At 46.9% G+C, this 27,859-nt stretch overlaps 1 protein-coding gene across 1 annotated transcript in view; it reads left to right on the top strand.

The window, feature by feature from the left end:
* The first annotated feature begins 833 nt into the window (after positions 1 to 833).
* The window catches only part of LOC142775796 (neural cell adhesion molecule 1-like), a 79,059-nt gene continuing 52,033 nt past the window's right edge, over positions 834 to 27,859 (top strand). The window contains exon 1 of the mRNA XM_075877893.1: positions 834 to 1,409. Coding sequence (XP_075734008.1) covers positions 1,125 to 1,409 — 285 coding nt within the window. The 5' untranslated portion in view covers positions 834 to 1,124. The remainder of the gene's footprint in view (positions 1,410 to 27,859) is intronic.

The following is a 27,859-nucleotide window of genomic DNA, read 5'->3' as shown; positions in this document are numbered from 1 at the left end:
GTATACGTAACGACGAATTGACATCGCAATTGTTTAATTCGTTCATATTCAATTCGTTGAATTTGTTTTATTAAAATATTTAGAACATATAAAATAAAAATGAGCGGCTAAAACTTGCGGTGAGATTCAGTCGTGTCCGTCAAGACTACGAAAGTAATGCTTACCAGATCACGCTCCTGGTTCCCTATCGTGCCTATATCCATGCACGCCTGGTATGGCAGTATCGCCCACAAGTTAATTCTTCATAAAAGTATAGGCTGTATAAAACACTGTTTTGTAGCTAATGGTCGATATAAATAGATGAAAAAGAGCCTGAAAACTGTGGCACACACCCACGCTAGGAGATTGGCCAAAAACGAGGTAGTTGTAACAAATTTTTTTTATTTTGGTATAAGTTTTTATGACTTCTTGCACTTCTACTACGTAAACTTCAGCTAAGCTTCACGCTGTAAGCAATTTCTACTTTTGATGCCTCGCTACTGTACTTCAGCCCCTGAGATGTCTTCGACGCTGGTGGTGGTTTTGTGGTAACGTCAAAACCTGCGTGATTTTAAGCAGTACTTTACAAATGTTTGAATTGCAGCAATAAAACAATTAGATAGAAATTCCACTTGCCGAGCACTGCTCTCAACTGTTTAGTTGTGGCTGGCGATTTGTTTGTTCTGATTGAACTACATGTTGCCCGTAGTTCTTTCTTAAGAAGCTTTCTTTCTCTTTTTTTATCATTTGATAAAACAATAATAGTAACCAAATATGCAGCTGCCCAGTTCATGGCTGCCACGTCCATGCGTGGGTAAAAGCCTTGTTATTGTTTGATAATACAATAATAGTAACAAAGTATGCAGCTGCCCAGTTCATGGCTGATTCCATGCGGGGGTAAAAGCCTTGTTATAGGAGCATTTTTATCGCTAGCGATTCTACGCCGTACAGTAGCTACGTCACACTGCATGACAAATTCGGTATGCTCTGTCCTGTGCGGAACGGCGGGTAATCATGGTGAGTGCAGATAACATTGACAGCTTGACAGACTCCACAGGCGTGATACCTGCCTCTTAATGTGCTGAGCTAACCGGGAGCTTTTCGCTTGTTCAAGCAAACGCGAGGAAGAAGAAGAACGACAAGTCATGCTGTCTCAGCTCGCATGGATTGCGGCCGTTTCCGTGCCGCAGCTTCTCCTAGTCACTGGCACTGCCTTCGACGGTTCTGAAGACGAAAGCCTGTGGTCGCTGGGCGCGGACAGTGCGGCCATACCACACTACAGCGAGCAACGCGTGGTCGAAGGGGAGCCCTTCTCGCTCAGTTGCAGGCTGCGTGCAGGAGTAGACGCCGGGTCCTGGCTCAAGGATGGCCACAGTCTCGGTGCGGGCGCCGGGTACGAGCAGCACACCAGCGGAAAAGAAAATGAGAGGGTGAGCACGTGAGAAATCGTCTCTTCTTCCCACTAGACATCTTTCCAAAAACGTTGTGCCGGGCAAGTAAGTTAAAAGTACCCTCTTTCTGAGCTTATCTTAGTGCAATCAAAGAGAGGGTAACAGGCGACAAGAGGGGTTCAGTAGGGATGTTCCCAGGACATAAGCTGGAAGCAGTCATGAGGCAAGTGAGCGCAAAACTCACAACAAAAGCAAATGAACGAAACCTCGTGATAATTGTGCGTGGTTTAAACGATGTCCTAAATGAAGAATTGGCAAGACTAGCGACCACACTGGCGAAAGGGGCCGATGACATGTGGGCCCTTTTTCCTTAAGTAAAGGTAGTATAATAAAGAACTGAGACAGTCAAAACTGTTATATTCGAGACCAGGTAGGAGCGTAGGCCTAGCTAGCGAAATCAGCGACAGTCCGGGCCGAGCGTCTCGTGCTTGGCACTGACAATGTGTTTGCCGAGATTCGCATGACTCACTACATTCATCATGACATATTTTCCCCTCGCTGAAGATGGTGCCAAGTAAGTGTTCTAAGGTGTCGTGAGGACAAGTGGTTCGTGATATGGTTTGAGGCGATGCACATGTAGGATTTCGCGGCCTCGGCGACGCAGGTCCACAGGGGCCGTGAGGGGTTCGATGAGGTAGTTAACAGCGGAAGTTTGTTCAATGACGCGATAAGGTCCATGGTGCCTGCTGACAAACTTTGTAGAGGTACCAGGAGCAGCACTGGGGGGCACCCACAGCCAAACAAGAGAGTTGGGCGAAAATTGGTAGTTGGACCATCTATCGTCGTGACGAAATTTCTGTAGCCCTTATCCTTGTGTTGTAAGGGTGCGAGCTAACTGCCGACAATCTTCCGCATACCGCGCGGCTTCGGAAACTGGTGTGACTTCGGATGAGTCGGGTCGGTAGGGGAGGATGGTGTCGATTGGAGATGATGGTTCTCGACCATAAAGTAAAAAGAAGGGAGAAAAACCTGTCGTTGCTTGAGGTGCCGTGTTGTAAGCGTACGTTACGTAGGGAAGGATAACATCCCAGTTGGTGTGGTCGGAGGCGACATACATAGAAAGCATGTCGCCAAGAGTACGGTTGAAACGCTCGGTCAAGCCATTTGTTTGTGGGCGATATGCGGTAGTACAGCGGTGAATCACATGACATTCTGCAATAAGTTCTTGGATAACATCCGCGAGAAAGACGCGGCCTTCGTCGCTCAAAAGTTCACGTGGAGCGCCGTGATGCAGAACAAAATGTTGCAGCAGGAAAGACGCAACGTCACGTGCCGTCGTGGCTGGTAGAGCGGCCGTTTCTGCATATCTCGTGAGGTGGTCGATCGCTACAATAATACAGCGATTCCCAGCTGATGTATATGGTAGAGGACCATAAAGGTCTATTCCAATCCGGTTGAATGGTAGCACTGGGCACGGTAACGGCTGCATTGGTAGAGTAGGACGGCTAGGATTGTGTTTGCGGCGTTGCCACTCTGTGCAAGATCGAATGTACTTTTGAACGAATGTGTACATGCCGCGCCAACAAAACCGAAAACGTAGCCTGGTGTAGGTTTTAAACAAACCGGCGTGCGCACACTGCGGATCGGCATAGAAAACAGCACATATGCTGGCACGAAGATGCCTGGGTATGACGAGTAGCCATTTGCGACCGTCAGGGTGGTAGTTGCGGCGATAAAGTATTCCATCACGGATGGCAAAGTGAGAGGCTTGTCGGTGTAGCACTCGAGATGGAGGGTGGGCGAGTGTTTCAGATAGGTAATCCATCAGAGACGCAATCCACGAATCTTTGCGCTGCTCCGCAGCCATGTTGATGGGTCCTGATAGTGGAAGGAAGTTGCTTTGGATAGAGACACTCGCGATATCAATAGAAACAGGCGAACACGAAAGAGCGTCGGCATCGGCGTGCTTCTGGCCTGAGCGATAATTGACACGGATGTCGTACTCTTGGAGCCGTAAAGCCCATCGTACCAAGCGTCCTGAGGGATCTTTGAGGGAGGATAACCAGCGGAGCACGTGGTTATCGGTAACAACATCGAAAGGGCGGCCGTACAGATAAGGCCAAAATTTTGTAATGACCCAGATAATCGCTAGGCATTCTTTCTCAGTTACCAAATAATTTGCTTCTGTTCTTGTAAGAGTGCGGCTTGCGTACGCAACAACATATCCTTGGTAACCAGGCTTTCGTTGGGCGAGTACAGCGCCAAGACCGACACCACTAGCATCTGTAAGGATTTCTGTGGGAGCGCTTGAATCGAAATGACGCAGTATGGGTAGTGTTGTAAGCAGTTCACGGAGCTTCGCAAAGGCACTGTCACAGGCTGGAGACCACGCAGATAGATTGCGGTCTCCCTGAAGTAGGTCTGTCAGAGGCGCCATGATCGAGGCGAAATCCCAGACGAAGTGGCGGAAGTATGAGCAAAGCCCAATGAAACTACGCAGCTGCTTGAGAGACGCGGGCCTCGAGAACTCGCGAACAGCACGTAGCTTAGCGGGGTCGGGAAGAACGCCATCCTTCGACACGACGTGTCCGAGAATGGTCAGCTTGCGCGCTCCAAAGTGACACTTCTTCAAGTTGAGTTGGAGGCCTGCTGAAAAGAGGCAGTGTAGAACCTGTTCCAAGCGACGAAGGTGCGTGGGAAAATCGGGCGAGAATATCACTACATCGTCTAAGTAGCACAAACACGTGTTCCATTTGAGGCCTCGTAGGATAGTGTCCATCATGCGCTCAAATGTTGCCGGCGCATTGCATCGGCCGAATGGCACCACGTTAAATTCGTATAAGCCGTCTGGTGTAACAAAGGCAGTTTTTGGCCTATCATCCAGATTCATGGGCACTTGCCAGTACCCAGAGCGTAGATCAAAGGAGGAAAAGAACTCTGCGCCTTGTAAAGAGTTGATGGCGTCATCGATTCGAGGCAAAAGATAAACATCCTTTCGTGTTATTTTGTTTAGGTGACGATAATCTACGCAAAAGCGTAACTAAAACAACCGGCGATGCTCAAGGACTGTTTGATAGTTGAACGACGCCTTGCTTTAGCATGTCACCTACTTGTTCATCGATGACACGGCGTTCAGTCAGCGAAACACGGTATGGTCGCTGCCGTAGTGGTGGGTGATTACCTGTGTCGATCTGGTGGCAAACGGTAGATGGTCGACCTAAAGTAGCGCTGTGACTGTCAAAAGATGGCCGAAACTTGTCAAGGAGGCTCAAAAGCTCACACCTCTGTTGTGGGTTTAGGCCTTCGTCGATGACATGGTTGAAAATGTCGGTAGTGGAAGGGTCATTCACGGAACTTCAGGAGCGGGCGCTGACTTCCGATGATTCATCAGGAACGTCAAGTGCGTGGGTTTTCACGTGAGTGGAGTGGGCGGCGGCGGCACAGACGAGTGACGTTGCCAGGTAGACCACACGAAAAGCAGATCGGTCGGTTGTCGGCAGTGCGCCATGGATTAGGGACTCGGCGAACTGGAGGTCGTGGCGGCTGGGCGGCATAAACAGGAGCAGGCAGTGGAGGCGGCGCTTGGAACGTCTGTGGTCGTGGTCGTGCTGCTGCTTCGACGTACGTCAATGGTGCATTGACTGGTGGCACAAGCTGCGGAGGAAGGACCTCAGACACTTGATCTCGTATAATAGTCCATAGAGTAGGGCTAAGCGGCGCAATGCGCTCCGGTAGGCCAGAGATGAGCGAGAGTTGGCGGGCAACTTCTTCGCGCACGAAATCTTTGATCTGCGAGAGGAGGACGGGGTCTTGTGAGGGAGTTAAGCCGGACATCGATTCCTGATGTGGGACAGCATGGCAGGTGACGAGACGTTGCCGGTGGAGCTCATCATAGCTTTGGCAGAGCTCGGTAACTTGGACGACAGTAGCAGGGCTTTTTGAAATGAGCATCTGGAAGGCGTCCTCGTCAATACACTTAAAAATATGCTTGATGCGGTCCACCTCTGTTATGTTCACATCGATGTGTTTGCACGAGTCAATGACGTCTTCTATGTAACTTGTAAAGTTCTCACCAGGCAGTTGAGATCTCGACTGAAGGCGCTGCTCCGCACGAAGTTTGCGGACAGAAGGACGACCGAAGACTTCGCTGAACATTGCCTTGAATGATGTCTAGGTGGGATCGTCGGTCTCATGGTTCCGAAGCCATAAGTGGGCAATGCCACTGAGGTAAATGCCGACAGTGGCCAGTCTCGTGGCTTTGTACCATTTGTTCAAGACACTCACGAGTTTGTGAGCAGCCAGCCAGTCGTCGACGTCGTGATCGTCAGTGCCGCTGAATATGGGAGGATCCCGCTGACGGACCGCGCCGGAGCACACGATGGCCTGGGAAGCCATAGGAGGAAGGCTTGTGGCAGATGCAGTGGTCATGACAGCAGGTAGAGTCTGGCATCGCAACTCCAGGATTGCAAGAGGACCCCGCAAACTCCACCAATTATAATAAAGAACTGAGACAGTCAAAACTGTTATTCGAGTCCAGGTAGGAGCGTAGGCCTAGCTAGCGAAATCAGTGACAGTCCGGGCCGAGCGTCTCGTGCTTAGCACTGACAATGTGTTTGCCGAGATTTGCATGACCCACCACATTCATCATTACCGTAGTTATACGCACAACACCGGCGGTACCGGGGCGTCACGGCAACTTGTAAAGAGCGGTTGTCGACGCAAACAAAGAGATATTGCAAATGAGTCGAGAGAAAGGCTTAGGGGTATTGCAAAAAAAACAGAGAGGTGCATAGGTGGGGTAGTTTTCATTGAGACAGAATTCCTTCGATGGGAGGCTAGGCCATGAAGTGGGTTGGCGACTTGCAGAACGCGCAGTAGCTTTTTCGAGGGGCACGTGGTCCCTTCGGGGCACACGATAGCTAGTAATGAGGAAAAAAAAGCAGGGGGATTCCTTGACAGGTGGTATAGACAGATACGATTTGAAAGTGGTACTAATATCTAAGACACGTAGAGTTTGGGGGAGGAATCGACGTTAGGCACAAGGGCCGAGCAAATTCAGACGTAGGGTGTATGAATATGCAGGGTGGCAGGAACAGGTTGAAGTGGGGAGAGATAGAAGAACAGCTAAGGAAGGATCAGTTGATGGTATATGGGCTTATAGAAACACATCTTAGGGACATGGCACAACCACCTAACAATCAGAACTACGCATGGGAATATTGTAGTAGAACAGAAGGCAGCAGGAAGGGGGGTGGTATTGGGGCATTCATTCATAAAAGTACAGACTCGCAAAGGGCCAAGCAGGAGTGCATAGAGCATTTATGGCTACAAAGGGAGAGTGGCAGGGCAGATCACGCTCCTGGGTGTTGTATACTTGTGGACAGGCGCAAAAGCCACAGAGGAAAACCAAGAAATAGTGCAGTGCATAGAAAATGACATTGATGTACTAGGAGAAGAGTGCGAGGTAATTATATTAGGTGATATGAATGTGCACATAGAAGATATGGATAGATATACTGACCCAACAGGCAGAATGCTAATAGATGTGTGTGAAAGGCATGAAATAAATATTTGCAACAGTACTGAGAAGTGCGAAGGGAGATAACATGGGAGGTGGGAAGGCTGCAGTCGTAGATAAATTACGCAATGATGTCACATGGGATGTATGATCGGCTAAGGGCGATGAACATGGACGAATATGGGTCCAGAATCTTAGGTAGTGATCGCCAACGTGTCAACCTGAGTTTTGGAAGAGAAATGAAAATAGGAAGGAGGCATTATGAGCAACCCATGGTACTATTTATTCAGAAAGGCAAATAGAAATAGCAACTAAGAATTGATTGATACGTGGCGTTTAACGTCCCAAAACCACCATAAGCAACTAAAGAGATTGAGAAAATAATCACCAAGAATACCAGAAAAAAGAGTGGACGTACACAAATCTAAATTATTGTTTGTTTAAGAGCTTTCGAAGGTGCGAGTTAAATTCACTGGGAAAAGGACACGCGAACCCAAGAGCTGGTGAGATGAGGAAATTAAGAGAGCCGTAGTAAGATGTCGGGAAGCCTCCAGGGAACACACGTGCGCTAAACAGAGGGGTGAACCGGAAGATGATGTCAAAACAAAATGGGATATCTTTTTGAATTGCAGAAGGGCAGCGTCTAATCTGACCACTGAAAAGATTAAAAGAAAGGGGGCCCAATAGACGGCGGAAGTAAACAGAAAGGATAGAAAGGCAACTACAAAGTTTTGGAACCACTTCAATTCTGTGAATATTAACACAAGAATGGAATAGGAATTTATAAATGCAGTTCAAGGGATGAGTATAGAAGGTGGTGAGAGAACGGAATATATAAAAGCAATGATGACAGAACCATTCAAACATCAAGAAAGTGCTGCATGCACCGTAGCAAATCAGGATTCACCAATTACCTCAGTGGCTCTACTGGAACAACGACAGTGAGAAATGGCCGGAAAAAAAGTTCCTAATAGCACATCAACAGGCCCTGACGGCATCCCAATCGTGCTTGTAAAGAAACTAGGACTAAACTATAAGCAAACATTAAGGGAGGCAGCGAGCAAAGCAATAATAAATGTCGAAGCCCCCAATGGGTGGGAACTAAGCTGAATGAGCATGATCTATACAGGAAAGGGGGACAAAGCCGATATAAACAACTACCGTCCTATAACGGTGACATCAGTAGTTTATATGCTGGTGATGCAGATAGTAAAGGAAAGACTATAGACATGGGTGGAGAATGATGGGGTGCTGGGAGAACTACAAAATGGGTTCCGTAAACAAAGGACGTTGGAGGACAATCTGTTTTCATTGATGCAGTGTATTGAAATAGTGGAAAAAGATCAGAGGTCCTTGTGGCTGGCATTTCTAGATATCAAGGGAGCTTTCGATAGTGTTACTCAAGAAGACTTGTGGGGAATGCTGGAGACACTAGATGTGGAAGACGGAATAACTAATCACACATATATATATATATATATATATATATATATATATATATATATATATATATATATATATATATATATATATATATATATATATATATATATATATATATATATATATATATATATATATAAGTAACAAGACATAGTTATAAAATGAAAAAAAAAACAGGTATCCGAACCTAGAGAGATACAATGCTGGCTTCGACAGGGATGTACCTTGCCACCTTTGTTAATTAGGCTCTATCTACAAGCACTACAAGTCGAATTAGAGGGGAGTCGCGAAGGAAGCAAAACAGGTTGAACAGCTATTTCCAGCTTTGATGTAAGCAAATGATATACTAATAATAGCTGACAATAAAAATTTGCAGGGATTGATAGAGATCTGCTGCAATGAAAGAGATAGGTTAAATTTGAAGTTCAGCAGGAGAAACTCGGCAATCATGATTTTTAATGACATTGAAAGCAGTGAGCATAAGATACAGGAAGTCACGATAGAAATAGTGGATAAAAACAAATATTTAGGCGTATGGATAAATAACGGTACTGAGTACCTAAGGGAGCACGAAAAATACGTAATGACTAAGGGTAACAAAAATGCAGCAGTAATGAAAAATAGGGCTCTGTGGAACTTCAATAGGCATGACGTTCTGAGAGGGATTTGGAAATGTGTCATTGTCCGGGATTTTACGTTCGGTAATACAGTCTTGTGCATGAGATCACAGGTTCAAGCAAGATTGGAAATAAAACAACGTGGCATAGGTAGACTTGCGTTGGCAGCACACTAGAGCACTCTGAATCGGGGGGTACGGGGTGACACGGGATAGACATCGTTAGTGTGCAGGGAAGCTAGCAGGAAGATAGAATTTGAGGAGCAATTCAGAAAGATGATAGAGGAGCGTTGGGCTAGAAAAGTTTTCAGCGACTTGTACATGAAGAATGTTGATAATGAATGGAGGAAGCAAACTCGAAAATTCTCAGGCAAGTATTTAGACAACAGCAGAATACCAAGGCTAAAGAAACATCGGTTAAAAAGAATGTGAAGAAAACAGAGAGGGACATGTGGAAAATCGGAGTGCTTACGAAATCATCACTGAAGGCCTACCGAACTTTCAAGCAGGAAATTGCAAAAGAAAAGATCTACTATATTTCTTGGTATAGCTCGCTGCTGTTCGAGGCTAGAACGGGAGTATTGCGGACGAAGACGCACCGAGCCAAATACGAAGGCACAGGCACGGTATGTAGTGCGTCTGGAGAGGAGGAAGAAACGGCTGAGCATTTGATATTGTTCTGTAAAGGGCTCCGTCGTATAGTCGAAGATAATGGCGCCGAATTTTTCATTACACTAGGGTTTAGGGGCAGTGAGGCCAAAAAAGACTTTTAACGGGTAGAAATAACCAGAAGGATGCTAACTGATTGGTGTCTACAATCAAGGAGCGAGCGAAATTCAATCGTTAAACACACAGTGATAGTACTTGATTTTATGGCTAGGTGGCATGAGCCGTCGCCCGATCTGAAGGGTACAGCCTGATAGATCCATCCATTGATAGGTGTTTCTCCTAAAGTTCCCTTCAACTGTAGTGAGCTATCTGCGCCGGTAGATTCACATGTTTCTGATCAGTGCTTTGTCATGGTCATGTGAACAGGTAGGATTACATTAGCTGGATTAGTGGTCAGTGTGAGTGAGTGACACATATTACTGCAAGCAATGCGACAAACACAGGAAACAAGACTAGTCTGGTCGCGCGGCTAAGGCCTGTGTACTATGCAATGTCAGTGCACGTTAAAGAACTCCAGATGACTGAAAATATCGCAGCCATGCATACACTTTGGCGTGGCTCCTAATTATATTATGGTTGAGCCACGCGAAACCCCAGATATTATTAAGAACGGTCCACCTCGGTGGAGCAGTGGCTATAGGGTGCTCAGGTTCTGGCCCCAAGGTCGCGGGTTCGATCCCGGCCGCGGCGGGTTCATTTCGATGGTGGCGAAAATGGTAGAGGTCCGTGTGCTCTGCGATGTCAGTGCTCAATAAAGAACACTAGATGGTGTAAATATCCGGAGCCTTCCACTACGGCGTCCCGAAAAATCATATCGTGGTTTCGGAATGTAAAACCACACATATCATTAAGAACGAATAGTTGTATTGTGAGAACACTGTTAGACGCCACGCCGGGGGAAGCAACCGTTTAATGGGCCTAACAGCAGCGAAACAGCAGCCAGCGGTTTTCGCAGCAGCTGCCGCAGCACGAGCCTCCGCGACAACAAACGTCTTCGTCGTTTTTTTAGGGGGGTTCGTATTTGTCACTACATTTACTCCCCGGTGCGAAAGGAGCCATCCTGGCGACCTATGGCACAGACAGGACTGGTGGGTCGTAGTGAAGTTTTAGACGGTTGACGTGCACAGTCTCGTGCCCGTGGCGCCGTTGATCTGTAGGTGGCTGAATAGGTTCAACCATGTAGTTGACTGGTGATGTCTGGCGCAGGATCCGGTACGGACCGCCATACTTTGGTGTGTACCTTGAGCAAAGGCCTGGGGCAGACGATGGCACGCGGTGCCACACGATTGTTCCAGGTGCGTGTGACGAAGGGGATGAGCGTCGGTCATGGGAGTGCTTCTGGAGAGCCTAATTGAGGGTAGTCAGCAAACGTGCGAGCTGCCGACATTCTTCGGCATGCGTGGCGGCTTCGACAAAAGTTGTCAATTCTGAAGAGTCTGGGCGTACAGAAGGATAGTGTCCATGAACGATGAAGGTTCCCGACCATAAAGAAAGAAGAATGGGGAGAATCCAGTTGCAGGTTGAATTGCGCTGTTGTAAGCGTAAGTAACGAATGGTAGTATGCGGTCCCAGTTCGTATGATCATCGGAAACATACATGAAGAGCATGTCACCCAGCGTGCGATTAAATCGCTTGCTCATCCCGTTCGTTTGGGGGTAATATGCGGTGATTGGTCGGTGCACTATGTTGCATTCTCGTAAAAGGGCTTCTACAGCTTCCGACAAGAAGGAACGCCCACGGTCACTGAGAAGCTCGCGGGGGGCATCATGCCGTAGGACAAGGTTGTGCAGAATGAACAAGCCGACTTCACGCGCAGTGGCCTCGGGAAGCACCGAAGTTTCGGCGTAGCGCGTAAGGTGGTCCACGGCTACGATGGCCCAGCGGTTTCCATTTGGTGTGTATGGTAGGGGACCGTACATTCCGATGCGGCTGAGAGGCCGAGAAAGACAAGGCAGTGGCTGGAGTGGCCCTGTGGTTGTGCGAGGGGAGGTCTTCCGGCGTTGGCACAAGGAACATGAAAGGACGTACTATCTAACAAAGCGGTACATTCCGCGCCAGTAATATCGAATTTGTAGGTGAGCATACGTCTTCACTACACCTGCGTGGGAGCATTGCAGATCCGCGTGGAAGGAGGCACAGACTTCAGAACGTAGGTGGCGAGGGATTACCAGCAATCATTTGCGGTCATGAGATAGGTAGTTTCGCCGGTACAGAAGACCGTCACGGGTGGTAAAATGGCGAGCAGTTCGTCGAAGTAAACTGCTGTCGGTGCGTGGAGACGTCTGAGAAAGGTACTCTAAGAAAGACGCTATCCATGGATCCTGGCGTTGCTCAGTGGACATATCAGCATGTTCAAGTGAAAAACATTCGCAGCTGCAAACAGACGCTGTAACATAATTGTGGGGACGTGGTGAGCGAGAAAGAGCGCCGGCGTCCGAGTGCTTGCGGCCTGACCGATAAATTACACGAATGTCGTAATCTTGGAGACGTAGTGCCCAGCGAGCTAGGCGACCAGATGGGTCTTTTAATGACAAACAACACAATGCGTGGTTATCAGTCACGACGTAAAATGGGCGGCCATATACGTAAGGTCGGAATTTTGTGATTGCCCAAACAATGGCAAGGCATTCTTTCTTGGTGACTGAATAGTTTTTTTCGCTTTGGTGAGGGTGCGACTAGCGTAGGACACAACATACTCATCGAAGCGAGATTTACGCTGAGCGAGAATAGCGCCGAGGCAAACTCCACTAGCTTCCGTATGGATTTTGATTGGGGTGTCTGGATCAAGGTGTCGTAGGATAGGTGGCGATTTCAGAAGATGGCGTAAAGAGGCGAATGCTTCGTCGCATGCTGGGGACCACGCCGAGATGACTTGGTTGCCGGCAAGCAGCTGCCCCAGGGGTGCGATTATGATCGCAAAATCGCGCACAAAACGGCGAAAATACGAGATATTGCATGAAGCTACGGAGTTCATTTAGTGCAGCCAGCCTGGAAAAGTCGGCGACAGCGCGAAGCTCGGCTGCATCAGGATGGACACCATGCTTGCTAACAACATGCCCGAAGATGGTAAGCTGGCGGGCAGCAAAGTGGCATTTCTTCAAATTCAGCTGCAGTCCAGCGTCCGAAAGACAAGTCAGGATGCTTGCGAGGCGGCTGAGGTGGAAGTCGAAGTCCTTCGAGAAAATGACAACGTCATCCAAGTAGCACAGGCATGTGTTCCATTCAAAGTATCTAAGGATGTTGTCCATGAGACGCTCGAATGTGGCAGGCGTATTACAGAGGCCGAATGGCATGACGTTAGTTAAACTCGTACAATCCGTCAGGCGTTACAAACGCAGTCTTGTAGCGGTCGGCTTCACTCACAGGGACCTGCCAGTAGCCGGATCGAAGGTTTAAAGAAGGAAAAAAACCTCTCCTCATTGCTGGCAATCGAGGGCGTCATCGATTCTGGGCAGCGGATAAACATCTTTTCTCGTGGTCTTATTAAGACGCCTGTAACCAACGCAAAATCTGTACTGCCATCCCTTTTTTTTCGCCAGTACAACTTGAGAGGCCCAAGGGCAGTTTGAAGGTTGCATCACGCCACGTCGAAGCATATCGTTCACCTGATGATCAATGGCACGGCGTTCAGTGTGAGAAACTCGTTATGAGCGCTGGCGCAAAGGTGCATGGCTACCGGTGCCGATTTTGTGAACGGTGGCAGACGTGCGACCCAAAGAGGGTTGACTATGGTCAAATGACATCTTGAAGTGACCGAGTAGGGCCAGGAGTTGGGTGCGCTGAGCAGCGAGAAGTTAAGGGTCAATCGATGGCAAAAAAACCTATGGAGATGAAGTGGGAGTGGTATCAGAGGTAATGGTGTTTAAGTGAGGTGATGGCAAGTCATCAGGTGGGTGACTGGATGAGACCGAATCAATTTCCTCAAAGTGACCGAGGACTTCGCCATAGAATAATATGGCTGGGGAAGGAAGCGAGTTTGTTATATAAATGGAGTCACGCGAGTTTTCTACGGTGACAACTACGAACGGGAGAAGGAAGCTTTTGTGAGAGCCGAAGGCGTCGGAGGGGATAAAGAGGGTGGTGACAGAGGGTGCGTCGTCGCAGAAGAGTGGCACAAGAACACAGGATAGAGGAGGGTTGTGAGTGTCCGCGGCCGTTGTGACTCGGGAAGATAGTGGCTTGAAAGAAGGTCTTTCGGACATCGGCGCTTCACACAGGGACAGTTCACACATCGTCGACAACTCAAGTTCGACACGCGCACAGTGAACGACGGCATGATGAGCGCAGAGGAAGTCCCAGCCTAAGATGATATCGTGTGAACATGGGGAAAACACAATGAATTCGACTACATACAAAATAGTTTGGATGACCAGTTGAGCTGTGCACGCTGCAGAAGGTTGAATGTGATGCGCAGTGGCCGTGCGGTGAGAGAAATCGGAAAGTGGCAGCGTAAGCTTTTTTAACTTGCGACACAGTTCACTACTTAGCACAGACACGTCAGCACCAGTATCAACGAGCGCCTTTGCAGGTACACCATCAATAGGCACAGTTATTTCATTAGCAGGTAAAAACGGAGGCCTTGAAGGTTACGATATGTGCGCAGCTCTTGCCTCGGGAACTGCGATGGTCAGTTTTCCGTTTTGACAGGTGGTGATCGAGGAAGCATCGGAGAAATAGAGTGGCGCCGTGGTGTGGGCGACCGATTCCTGTCGAAGCCGTGGCGACGTGGCGGCGACTGATCCGACGTGGGGGGAACGAAGACGACTGTGGTAGCTCTGGACGATAGGCGTCGTAAGTCGCCTCACCAGCAGTTGGGTTGTAATTCCGACGACGGTAGTAGCATGCTACATGACTGGGAAGATGGCAGAAATAGCAAATTGGCCTGTTGTCCCGAGAGTGCCAAGGGTTAGTTTATGGTGGTGCGGGGTGGCGAACAAGAGGTGGGTGGGGACGGGTAGGTGGACTCGCTGCGTAGAGGGGACGGGGCTGTCTAGCAAGATCCGTGACGGTTGGTTGTGACGGCTGCGATTGTCTGGTGGCCTCAGCGTATGTGAGAGGGGTGGAGATAGGCGAAGGATGGTTTGTGGGAGACAGGGCGTCAGAAACTTACTCTTCGATTGCCTTGCGAAGCGTTGGGGTCAGCGTGCGCGCATTGGTCGGGGCGTACGGCACAAGAGACGATTGGCGCGAAACTTCTTCTCGGACGAACTGCTGGATTTGCTGCATTAACGTGGTTTGTTCGGAGGAAAGAGCGCCAATGGTTAACCCAGATGTAGAGGTCATGTCGAGGTCTGGACGTCGAGTAGAAATCCGCTCTCTCCGCAGCTCGTCGAAACTCTGACAGTGCTGATTAAGCTGGGCGACGGTTTGTGGGTATTTTGCAACGATCATGTGAAAGGCGTCCTCCTCGGTACCTTTCATGATGTGCCGTGTTTTTTCAGTGTCAGACATGTCGGAATCGATAGGACGGCAGAGGTCCAGAACATACTCAATATACGAGGTAAAGGTCTCGCCAGAGCGCTGTGCGCGGCAGCGCAAGCGCTGTTCGGCGCGGAGCTTGCGAACAGCAGGTCGGCCAAAGACTTCTGCAAAGCGACTGACATGTGGGGTTTAACGTCCCAAAACCACCATATGATTATGAGACGCCGTAGTGGAGGGCTCCAGAAATTTGCACCACATGGGGTTCTTTAACGTGCACCCAAATCTGAGCACACGGGCCTACAACATTTCCTCCTTTATCGAAAATGCAGCCGCCGCAGCCGGGATCCGAACCCGCGACCTGCCTGCAAAGTGCGTCTTGAAGGTTGACCAAGAGGGTATTTCCGCTTTGTGGTTGTTAAACTACAATTCTGCCACACCCGCGAGGTAGAAATTAAAATAAGCGAGCTTGTCTGTGTCATCCCACTTATTGTGGGCGCTTACCGCTTCATACTGCGGCAGCCAGTCTTCGACGTCTTGGTCGTCGGTCGCGTTGAAAATCACTGGATCTAGCTGTCGTGGCATTCCGGAACAGGTGACATATGGGATTATGACTGCAAGTAGCTGGGTCATGTCGTCAGGCATTGATGAGGTGGGGGGTTGAGGTGGAGTCCGGGAACGGAGTTCCCGTTTGAGACAACCAGCACCTTCTCCAAATGTAAGAATACTGTTAGACGCCATGCTGGGATGAAGCAACCGTTTAGTGGGCCTAACAGCAGTGAGACAGTAGCCAGTGGTTTTGCAGCAGCTGCAGCAGCACGAGCCTCCGCGACAACAAACGTCTTCTTCGTCGTTTCTTTAGGAGAGTCCGTATTTGTCACTACACTGTCTGTATCGTTCATTCGCTGCAATTTACTTTTTTTACGGGCTAATTCAAGCCCAATGAAATCCAAATTTATCCCTGAATACGGGCGATAGTGGGCTATATATGTGGATTCTTAGGTATTTTGAAAACATGGGCATGCTAGCGAAAATTTTTGGAGCAAGTTTAACGATATTGGTGGTAGAAAAAGTATGTTTTTCTCAGTTTCTCTCAAACGAAAAAAAGAACTACACATGCGTGTATTTGCGCCGTTAGACCGACGTTGTGCATAAAGTGGAGCAATATCTGATATGCTTGCGGCACGCGCGTAGCCAGAATTTTTTTTTTGGTGTGGGGGGAGACTTGGTTTTGAAGAGGGCACCTTCTTGAAATAGTCATTTTCCGCTCTGTACGCCATGGCGAAAAAAATTTCGGGGTGGGGGAGCACGGGCTGGTGCGCCACCCCTCTGGTTCGCGGTAATATGTCAAAGCCAATCGTGTAGAACTAATTAGCCCGACAGGTAATTATTTAGAGGTAGATGGTTTTTCATGCATGCGCTCCATCAGATGCATGTGGCATGTTTGGCTGTCTGATTGAAGCAATTAATGAAGCGAAAGATCCTCGACTTGATCCCACTTGTACGACAACTCAACACTGCATTAATAATGACATTGGAAGTATTTAAAACGTAGTGGCTCCGAATTAAGTGTCGACGAAATAGCTAAGGTTAATGTGTATTTTATTTATAAAGATATACCGTGCATACTTACTTGCTTGTCGCGACGCCTTTATTTCCGCGACTTATTTTGGAGTATACTGTTTGCGTGTAATGAAGTACCTATTTATTCCCGATATATATATATATATATATATATATATATATATATATATATATATATATATATATATATATATATATATATATATATATATATATATATATATATATATGTGACGAACCACACGAGAACGGTGTGGTGGAATGGTAGAGAAGGAGGAAGACGAAGAAAAATAAATGATTCATCGTACAGCCATCACGCCTCCTTCGTCACACTAGTCGACAGGATCTACCGTGCCCTTCATCATGGCCACATCCAAGCAAGTCATCAACATCCCGAAGTACTCGGGAGCATCTACAGACGTCCCCTTTGACAAGTGGCTCCGACTCTTTGAGGTGAGGACTGCGGCCGCAGCATGGACGGAGCGAAACAAGCTGTGCTACTTCTCCGATTACCTTGAAGGTGAGGCTTTCCGATGGTTTCTCACCGAGGTTTTCGACACAGACGCGTCTTGGGAGAGCCTATGTGAACGCATGAAGGGACGCTTTACGAGCGGCGTCGCGGATCCTTTTCGCCAATTCATCCATTGCCGGTTGCGAACAGGTCAGAGCTTGCAGGAATACTATAATAAAAAAATGTCTGTCGGACGCCTCGCCGACTTAAAGGACACGCAGCTTATATCAGGGCTCATCGACGGCCTTCCTGCGCATATGGAGATGGCGCTTGCTGGACTTACCTCGTCTACACCAGAGGCATGGCTTACAGCTGCACTTCGTGTAGAGTCAACCATGCAGAGAATGAAGTTACATCGCTTTCCACCAGCTCGGAATACACAGATTAACGTAACAAGTGACAGAACTAGTCAGCGTCCACGTAATTCCCCGGTACGAACACCCGTGCGTGAGTGCAAACACTGCGCGATGGATGGCTTACCCCGACAGATGCACTGGCATAATGAATGCCCACGACGCGCAAGCATTTCCGCCCTCTCCACCAACCAGGGAAACGAGGAGGGCGACCCAGAGTTCATGTAATTCAGTTTGATGCCCTCATTAACGGGTACCCTGTCAGCGCTACACTTGATACCGGAGCTACAATTACCTGTATCAACGAAGCAGTGCTGAAGGCACTTCACCTGTAAATAATGAGGAATTCATGCATCTCAGTTCAACAAGTCACATCATCTACCAAAACTTTGGGTCGCGTTATTCTAAAGGTACAGATAGGAAAAGTGACAAGAGAAATTCAGGCTCATGTTCTACAAGGCATGAAGAGCAACTTACTTCTTGGCTTGGATAGTGCTTGCCTCTTTAACTTGTCGCTGGACCTTGACACTATGACTCAACGCCAAGGGAAAGACATCCTCCATTCTCGTACACAGAACCAAACCACGGTTAACAAGGGCACGTCTTTGCAAGGTGTTGAAGTTTGTGATGTACTACATCTAAATAAAACTCAACAGTTGGCATTGAAGCAGCTTATCCACAAGTACGATGACATTTTTTCCAAGTCACATACAGACATTGGGTGCATCAACGGCGAAATGCATCGCATTCATCTCAACCACAATGTTCCCATTCGTAGAGCTCCCTATCGATGCTCAGAAACTGACAGCGTTGAAATGGACAGACAGATCAATGAGCTTCTCAAGCAAGGTGTCATACGACTATCTACCTCCCCATACGCGGCGCCAGCACTTCTGGCAGAGAAAAAAGGGGAAGGACGCACGCGCTTCTGCATCGACTACCGCAAGCTGAACGAATTGACGGTGCCTGATTATCAGCCCATCCCTCGCATCGATGACGTTCTCGATTCTCTGGGGAAATCTGCGTACTTTTCCACATTAGACATAACGTCAGGTTACTGGCACGTGAAGATTCACCCTGATGACATTCCGAAAACGGCGTTTGTCACACGTACCGGTCACTACGAGTGGCTCGTCATGCCTTTTGGCCTTCGGAATGCTCCGGCCACCTTCGAACGGGCTGTCAAATTCGTATTGGCAAAACACCGTTCGAAGAACGTCACGAATTACTTCGATGACATTGTTGTCTACTCTGACACGTTTCCAGACCATCTGAGGCATCTGGAGGGCGTTTTGAAAGCTTTCAAAAGCGAAGGCGTCAAGCTGAAATCAAAGAAATGTCAATTCGCTCGAACCTCCATTGAGTACCTGGGACACAAGGTTTCGCATGGCACCGTCACTCCAAAGCAAAGCGACGTGGACGCAATCTTACGGTTTCCGACACCATCACGCCCTAAAGAGTTGCAGCGTTTTCTCGGCACTGTCAATGTTTACCGGCGATACATCGACCACTTCAGTCAAATCGCTCACCCACTGACGCGCCTGCTCAGCAAAGACGCCACCTGGAACTGGGATGCGGAGTGTGAACTGGCTTTCACTCAGCTCAAAAAATGCGTGACGGAAGAGCCAATCCTTAACATCTACGATGCCACTAAGCCTTGTGTGCTATACTGCGATGCATCCAACAGAGGTATCGGCGCCGTCTTGAAGCAGGCTGATGATGAAGGTAGAAAGCACCCAATCGCATACCATTCACGGAAGTTACTAACACACGAAATTAATTACGCCATCACAGAACTCGAATGTTTGGCAATTATTGACGCCATCGATAAATGGCACTGCTATCTACACGGGAAACCTTTCACTGTGATCACCGATCACGCAGCGTTGCAATGGCTTAAAAGCATCAAGAATCCCCGAGGCCGACTTTTCCGGTGGTCCTTGAAACTCTCCATGTACGACGTGAACATCAAACACCAAAAGGGCATTGACAACATTGAAGCTGATGCACTATCTCGAAGCCCGGTAGTTCAACTTCTATCTGCTGAGCAACTGCGAGAGCATGACAACGACAAACCACCCGGAAAGCATACCATTGAGAACGAACTGAGTATAGTGACAGCCAGGGGAATACGAAAAGTCTATGTGCCTTTTGCCCTCCGGTGTTCTCTTCTCCAAAAAGCTCATGACGCTTTCAGTCATGTTGGGGTAAAGAAGACGCTGCGGCTTCTCTCTCCACAGTACTATTGGCCCGACATCATCACCGACGTGAGCGAGTACATACGCCACTGCGATACCTGCCAGCGCTGCAAGAAACCGAAGAACAAACGATTTGGTTCCTTGGAGTCTTTGCCACCAGCGGAACAACCGTTTGATCTTCTGGCCATGGACACTGTCGGAGGTTTTGGCAACTACGGCTCATCCAAAAGATTCATTCACTTAGCCGTTGATCATGCTACCCGTTATGTCTGGGCTTTCGCACACAAGAATGAGACTTGCGACGCGTACATCTCTTGCCTGAAGAATATCTTCGCTGCTGGAAAGCCGCGGAAGTTCCTTTCCGACCGCGGCACAGGATTCACTGCCGGCAAATTTAAGCAGTTCCTCAAGCACAACAATATTCATCAGCTTTTAACAAGCTCACAACGCCCGCAGTGTAATGGCCTAAACGAGCGCACTAATCAGACGGTCGTTACTCGCCTCCGATGCAAGATCAACAATGAACCCCGAAAACCGTGGCCGCGTCTCCTCTCGGACGTTGTTGACGAGTACAATAGAACACCTCACGAAGTCACAGGCTACCCACCCTGCTTTCTTATGTATGGCACACCATCGTATCCCTATCTTCTTCCAGGCGTTACCGAAAATCTGCAGGAAGCTCGTACAAACGCAGTCCGCAATTCAGTAGCATATCACGAGAAAAATAAGATCATATATGACAAGAAGTTCCTTCCATTAGAGCTTCAAGTGGGAGACTTTGTTCTATATGAAACCTTGCACCCGAACCGCGGCAAACTCAGTGCAATCATGGAAGGACCCTATACGATCATACGCAAGATTTCGGCAGTTAACTACGAGATCGACCGCAGCGTGGCTCCACTCGGTCACCAGACTGACATCGTTCATGTCGGGAGACTTAAACGATATCATCCACCCCTGCACCTACGTCTCTCTCGGGGGAGGGGGGAAGCGTGTGACGAACCACACGAGAACGGTGTGGTGGAATGGTAGAGAAGGAGGAAGACGAAGAAAAATAAATGGTTCATCGTACAGCCATCACGCCTCCTTCGTCATATATATATATATATATATATATATATATATATATATATATATATATATATATATATATATATATATATATATATATATATATATATATATATATATATATACGCGCATGCACACGCGATACACGCAGATACAAAAGCCGAGCACACACGCGCGAAACGGACCTCCCCCCCATATGGACACGCGTGCAAGCACATACATAGACATGCGCATATATGCGCACGCTTTACACACGCATGCTCGCGCAAGCGCCCATATATATATATATATATAGATTATAAAGAGTCTGGCTTCGGTTGCCGTAGAATCAAGGAAAATTAAGTATACGCCTCTAAAAAACTGTTTATTGGTGACGTTTCGATCGGAGACCGATCTTCATCAAACGAAATTTAGTAGGCTCCGACGCGTTTTATTGCCAACTTCCAGCCGAGAGAGAGCGAGAGAAAAAGAAAAGGGAAAAAAGAAAAAAAGAAAAAAAAGCGAAAAAGAAAGCGGGAGAAAAAGAAAAATCTACATATACCAGTGGCCCACTACCCATCATGCACTGATAGGCAGCCGAACGGCCAGGTGTGCGTACTACGCATAGCACGTGCATTAAAAAAACAGAAAAAGAGAAAAAAAGAGAAAAAAAACATAAAAACAAAACAAAAATGCACCTGGGCCAGTGGCAATACCACTCATTATACACTGATAAGCAGTCAAACGGCCACGTTTGCGTACTATTAAGGGCAAGTGCATTTTGTAAAAAAAAAAAAAAACGAGTGGTAAACAACATACAATCATGGCAAGTTTTTTGGTCCAGGGGGCTAAATTAAGCAAATTCCAGTGATTAAAAGTTTGACTTCTCAGGTTCACCTCTCATCAGCTTTCCCGGTAGCTTGTAAAGAATACCACAGTACAATCATTGCGATCACTGTCGCTGTCGCATTCCACCTGTTCTCCCCCTCCATAGTTGCTCTTGAAGCTTGGTGAGGAGAGCTATGTCAGAACGGTGTGATAAATTTAAAAAAAAGAAAAAAAGGAAAAAGGAAAAAAAAGGGAGAGAAGAACAGCAAACAAGCGCTACGCGTGTCAAAGCTCCGCACGTGCAGGATAGGCACATGCCAGGCAGCTACGATCTTCGGTCTGTGGCTCAAGAATATTAAATATATACTCGAGGTTGTTTTTCAAGTTTTTACCTCGGGGATTGGATGTGTCATTTTACTTCGTTTAGTGGTCCACCTTTCTCGGAATGCACATGCCCATGCCGCACGCCCGAGCACGTGCTCCGGGCGAAATCAGAACAGAAGAAAAATGAAAATTAAGGAAACCAAAAAAGAGAGAAGAAGAAGGAAAGAAAAAAGAAAACTAAAACGTTTGGTTGGGATAAATATTATCCCGAATCTACCAGAGCGCGAATTGAAGAAAGTATGCCTGGAGTGTTATTTAGACCAGCTTTAAATGTATTAAATTTATAAATCATGTATGATTCACGCTGTTCACGTTCCCTTGTGCTAGAGAAACCGCTTTGTAAGAGTGTGACCTTTATGGAATCAAGTGGGTGGTTTCCGCAGTTAATATGCTGAGACAGAGGCAGATCCGGAAGTGAATGAACATGTGAATGGTGGTTATTGAAGCGGATGCTAAAGGCTGTGTCAGTCTGTCCTATGTATTGAATACCGCATTTTGCGCACTCGAGAAGGTATATTAGATTGGTGCTATCACAGTTAAGGTTTATATTAATGAAGTACTTGAAATCAGATTGTGTGCTTTCAGCAACGTTGGTTACCTGTATGTGTTGGCGCATCTTGCAGTGAGCTTTGCCACATGGTTGACATCCAGTTATAGACGTTTTATCGGTTTCTGACCGCACAAGATAATCTTTAATGTTTTTGGGGCGTCTATATACCACTCGTGGAGGGGAAGGGAAAACGTTTGATAGTCGTTCACTCTGTTGTAAGATGTTAAAGTGTTTCTTTAGAATTTTGTTTACGTTAGGGGGTAGCTACAAAATGTTAAAACTAAGTTCTTTCGTCCCTCTTGTTTCAATTCTTTCTGCTGGTCAAGTAGCCGCTGGCGATCTTGGTTTGCCGCTTTGTGTATGGCGTCGTTGACTATGGAAGGAGGATAATGTTGTTTTGAAAGTACCTTGCGCAAGTTCTCTGTGTTGGCCTCAAAGTTTTCGGAACGGGAGCAAATTTTTTTGAATCGGTGAGCCTGGGAGTACGGGATCGATGTCTTGCAGTGACGAGGGTGACAGATATTGAAATAAAGGTATTGCTGTCTGCAGGCTTTTTGTAAACGTTAGTAGCTAATGACTCGTCTTTTACTGTTACGTGGACGTCTAGAAATTTTATTTCAGTTGTTGAGTATATATATATATATATATATATATATATATATATATATATATATCTATATATATATATATATATATATATATATAGCAGGAATAAATGGGTACTTCATTACAATCAAGTATTACCAGACAGTTCAGTTATAAGTAATCATTCTTCGTAAATTTTCACATCGTCATTATCATCAGCCTGACTACGTCCACTGCAGGACAAAGGCCTCTCCCATGTTCCGCCAGTCAACTCGGGCCTGTGCTTGCTGCTGCCAATTTATACCCACAAACTTCTTAATCTCATCTGCCCACGTAACCTTCTGTCTCCACCTAACTCTCTTGCCTTCTCTGGGAATCCAGTTAGTTGCCTTTATTGACCAGTGGTTGTCCTGTCTACGCGCTACTTGCCCAGCCCATGTCCATTTCCTCTTCTTGATTTCAACTATTGTATTCTTAACCCCCGTTTGTTCCCTAACCCACTCTGCTCTTTTCTTGTCTTTTAAGGTTACACCTACCATTTTTCTTTCCATTGCTCGCTGTGTCGTCCTCAATTTAAGCGAGACCCTCTTTGTAAGTCTCCCGGTTTCTGCTCCGTAGATAAGTGCCGGCAACATACAGCTGTTATATACCTTCCTCTTGAGGGATAGTGGCAATCTACCGGTTATAACTTGAAAGTAATTGCCAAATGTGCTCCACCCCATTTTTATTCTTCTAGTTACTTCTATCTCGTGGTTCCGCTCCGCGGTTATTACCTGCCTTAAGTAGACATAGTCTTTTAGAACTTGAAGTGCTCTATTACCTATCTCAAAGCGCTGCTCTCTTCTGAGGTTGTTGTACATTACTTTCGCTTTCTGCAGATTCATTTTAAGACCCACCTTTCTTTTCTCCTTGTCTAACTCCGTAATCATGAGCTGTAATTCGTCCCCTGAGTTACTCAGCAATGCAATGTCATCGGCGAAGCGCAGGTTACTAAGGTACTTTCCATTAACTCTTATCCCTAACTGTTCCCATTCTAGGCTTCTGAAAACCTTCTGTAAGCACGCGGTAAATAGCATTGGGGAGATTGTGTCCCCCTGCCTTACACCCTTCTTGATTGGTATTCTGTTACTTTCTTTATGAAGCACTATGGTAGCAGGTGATCCCCTGCAGATTTCTTCCAAGATGTTCATATATGCTTCATCGACGCCCTGATTCCGCAATGTCCGCATGACTGCTGATATTTCTACTGAATGAAGCGCCTTCTAGAAATCTATGAAGGCTATGTATAGTGGTTGGTTATATTCTGAGCATTTCTCTATTACCTGATTGATAGTATGAATGTGTTCGATTGTTGAGTAGCCTGTTCGTAATCCTGTTTGTTCCTTTGGTTGATTGAATTCTAATGTTTTTTTAACTTTGTTAGCAATTACCTTTGTAAATAGCTTGTATACTACAGAGAGCAAGCTGATCGGCCTGTTATTCTTCAAGTCCTTCTCATCTCTTTTCTTATGTATTAAGATGATGTTAGCATTCTTCCAGGACTCTGGTACTTTTCCCGTCAGGAGACACCTCGTAAACAGTGTGGCTAGTTTTTAAAACACAATCTGTCCTCCATCTTTCAGCAGATCTGATGTTACCTGATCTTCACCGGCAGCTTTGTCTCTTTACATGTTCTCCAAGGCTTTTCTGACTTCTTCTATCATTACTGGTGGGGTGTCGTCTGGGTTACTGCTAAATCTTATAGTCTTAAGGTCGTGGTTGTCCCGGCTACTGTACAGATCTCTGTAAAACGCCTCCACTATTTTAACTATCCTTTCCATATTGATAGTTATTTTGCCTTCTTTGTCCCTTAGTGCATACATCTGATTTTTACCTATCCCAAGTTTCCTCTTCACTGCTTTGACGCTTATTGAGTTTAATTACGATGCTTACCACCCTTTCATTATTGCTATAGTATTCCTCTATGTTGCCAGGTATGTTTCTGTGAATTAGGAACCCCGCTCCCAGTTCTCTTCCGTCAGCCAAGCCCCGATAGCAAAGGAGGTTCCTATTCTGTAGCATCGTATAGGCCTAATCTGTCCTCCTAACCTCACTGAGTCCTATTATATCCCATTTAACACCTTCTAGCTCCTTGAATTGTACAGCTAGACTTGCCTCTCAAGATGAGGTTTTAGCATTAAACGTTGCAAAGTTCAGGTTCCAATGGTGGCCTGTCCGGATCCAGAGATTTTTAGCACCTTCTGCTGCGTGGCAGATCTGACTGCCGCCGTGGTCAGTTGCTTCGCAGCTGCTGGGGACGGAGGGCCGTGATTTAATTGACGTATTCATGTGAGATGTAGTGGCCACATACTGAACCAGGGTGGCCAATCCTTCCCTGATGAGGACCCCCCCCCCCCCATTCCTCCGTTAGCTCGGGTCCGTGGTGTCGCTACACACCAAACGCCCGCTTACGCAGACGCCCCTGCGGGTAAATTTTCACATATAGACAATTTATCTCTCAAATGTTGCAAAATGTGACAAACTGAGGGCTTTGCGAAGAAATGGTTTTTAAAAATGCTACAGTATATTTTTTACCCAGCTACCAAGAACTACAGCCAGTTTGCCTGGCATATACTCAGTATATAGCTTCTCCATAACAGCAGCATGCAAGAACGAAATGACATCGTATGTTGACCGAACGACGGCAGGATACGACTGTCACAAATCAGGGAGGATGAGTGAGATTACCCCTTCGCGGGACGCGGTGCAAGCAGGTGAAAGTGCGATTCCGGATGGATGAATGGGTGTATCCGGCTGTGCCCTTTAGATTGGGCGGTGGCTAACGCTACCTAGCCATAAAGTTAAGTACTATCACTATGTCACGAAGAATTCAATTTCACTCGCGCCTTGATCCTAGGCACCAATCAGTTACCATCCTTTGAATCATTTATACCCGTTTAAAGTCTTTTTGCCTTCACTGTCCCTGTATAAACCAGAGTGCCATGAAAAATTCGGCGCCATTACCTTCGACTAAAGGGCGGAGCCCTTTACAGACAATGTCATATGTTCAGCCGTTTCCTCCTCCTCTCTACACGCAGTACATACCGTGTCTGTGCCTTCGTATTTTGCTCGGTACGCCGTGGTCCGCAACACTCCCGTTATGGCCCCGAACAGCAGAGAACTACCTCGAAAATTATCGTAGATGTCTTTTTTTGCATTTTTTTCCTTGAAATTTCAGTAGGTCTCCAGTAATGATTTCTTAAGCGTTCCAATCTTCCGCGTGTCCCTCTCTGTTTCCTTCATCTTCTTCTTAACCAATGTTTCCTTTAGCCTTGGTGTTCTGCTGTTGTCTAACTTGTTTGACAATTTTCGAGTTTGCTTCCTCCATTTATTATCATCATTCTTCATGTACAAGTCACTGAAAACTTTCCTAGCCCAACGCCCCTCTATTATCTTTTTGAATTGCTCCTCAAATTCTACCTTCCTGCTAGCTTCCCTGCATCCTAGCGATGTCTATCCCATATCACCCCGTACCCCCTGATTAGGAGTGCTCTTGTGTGCTGCCAACGCAAGTCTACCTATGCCACGTTGTTTTATTTCCAATCTAACTTGAACCTGTGATCTCATGCACAAGACTGTATTACCGAACGTAAAACCCCGGACCATGACACATTTCCAAATCCCTCTCAAAACGTCATGCCTATGGAAGTTCCACGGAGCCCTATTTTTCATTACTGCCGCATTCCTGTTACCCTTAGTCATTACGTATTTTTCGTGCTCCCTTAGGTACTCAGTCTCGTTATTTATCCATAGGCCCAAATATTTGTATTTATCCACTATTTCTATTGTGACTTCCTGTATCTTATGCTCACAGCTTTCAATGTGATTTAAAATCATGATTGCCGATTTCTTTCTGCTGAACTTCAAATTTAACCTATCTCCCTAATTAGCACAGATGTCTATCAATTCCTGCAGATGTTCCTTTTTGTCGGCTATTAATAGTATATATTCTGAATACATGAATGCTGGCAATGACTGTTGAACGTGTTTCCCTTGCTTGGTCAAAGAAACGCTGAAGCCACGTCGACTCGCCTCCAATTTGGCTTCTAGTCCCTGTAGAAACTTTGACCCCCCGCCGTGGCTAGTCAGTCAACTTTTCGTTTCACGCGCGCTCTTTCGTTCGGGAAACGACTCGGCAGGCCACACCAAAGGGAGAGATCGAACGGCCGTGACATTGAGAGGGAAAGGTAAGCCTGGGAAATCTAAGTTTAATGTAGAAAAGTACAAATTCATACACTGTGTGTGTGTGTGTGCTTATTTCTCCAACTTTCTCTCTGTACTCTCGTTCTCTCGCCCACAGTCTCGCAAGCATGAGGCTCCCATAAACCTGCCAGCGTGCCTAGATAGCCGGGTGGCTATGATGCCCGTGTTCGGAAAGCTTATACCGTGGTACGAATGCTGCGTCACCAATCAATTATATTCTCTGAAATGCGAAACATTTCGTATCGAACCAAAGAATTTTCGACCGTTTCTATATGTCTAGCCGCCTACGCCTGAGTGATCTCGGGGTCACGTTTATAGCTTGGTTTCTACCAAATTTAACGTAAGAGGACATAAGGGTATGACGAAGATGACTGCCTGGCCGTTGCATGACTAGCCTGACAATTATGTTGTGTGCGTCATAAAACCTTTTCCTACAGTCACTTGCGGCACATATACTCGTATGCTACGGGTCGTGCTATGCGAGTAAGTGCCACAGGTGATTAAAAAATGACAGCATATGCACGAGGGGAACGATGATTA

The sequence above is a fragment of the Rhipicephalus microplus genome, chromosome 1, assembly GCF_043290135.1.
Source record: "Rhipicephalus microplus isolate Deutch F79 chromosome 1, USDA_Rmic, whole genome shotgun sequence".
Taxonomy (NCBI): Eukaryota; Metazoa; Arthropoda; class Arachnida; order Ixodida; family Ixodidae; genus Rhipicephalus; species Rhipicephalus microplus.
The sequence above is the reverse complement of the archived record's forward strand: the minus strand, read 5'-3'. Positions and strand labels throughout refer to the sequence as shown.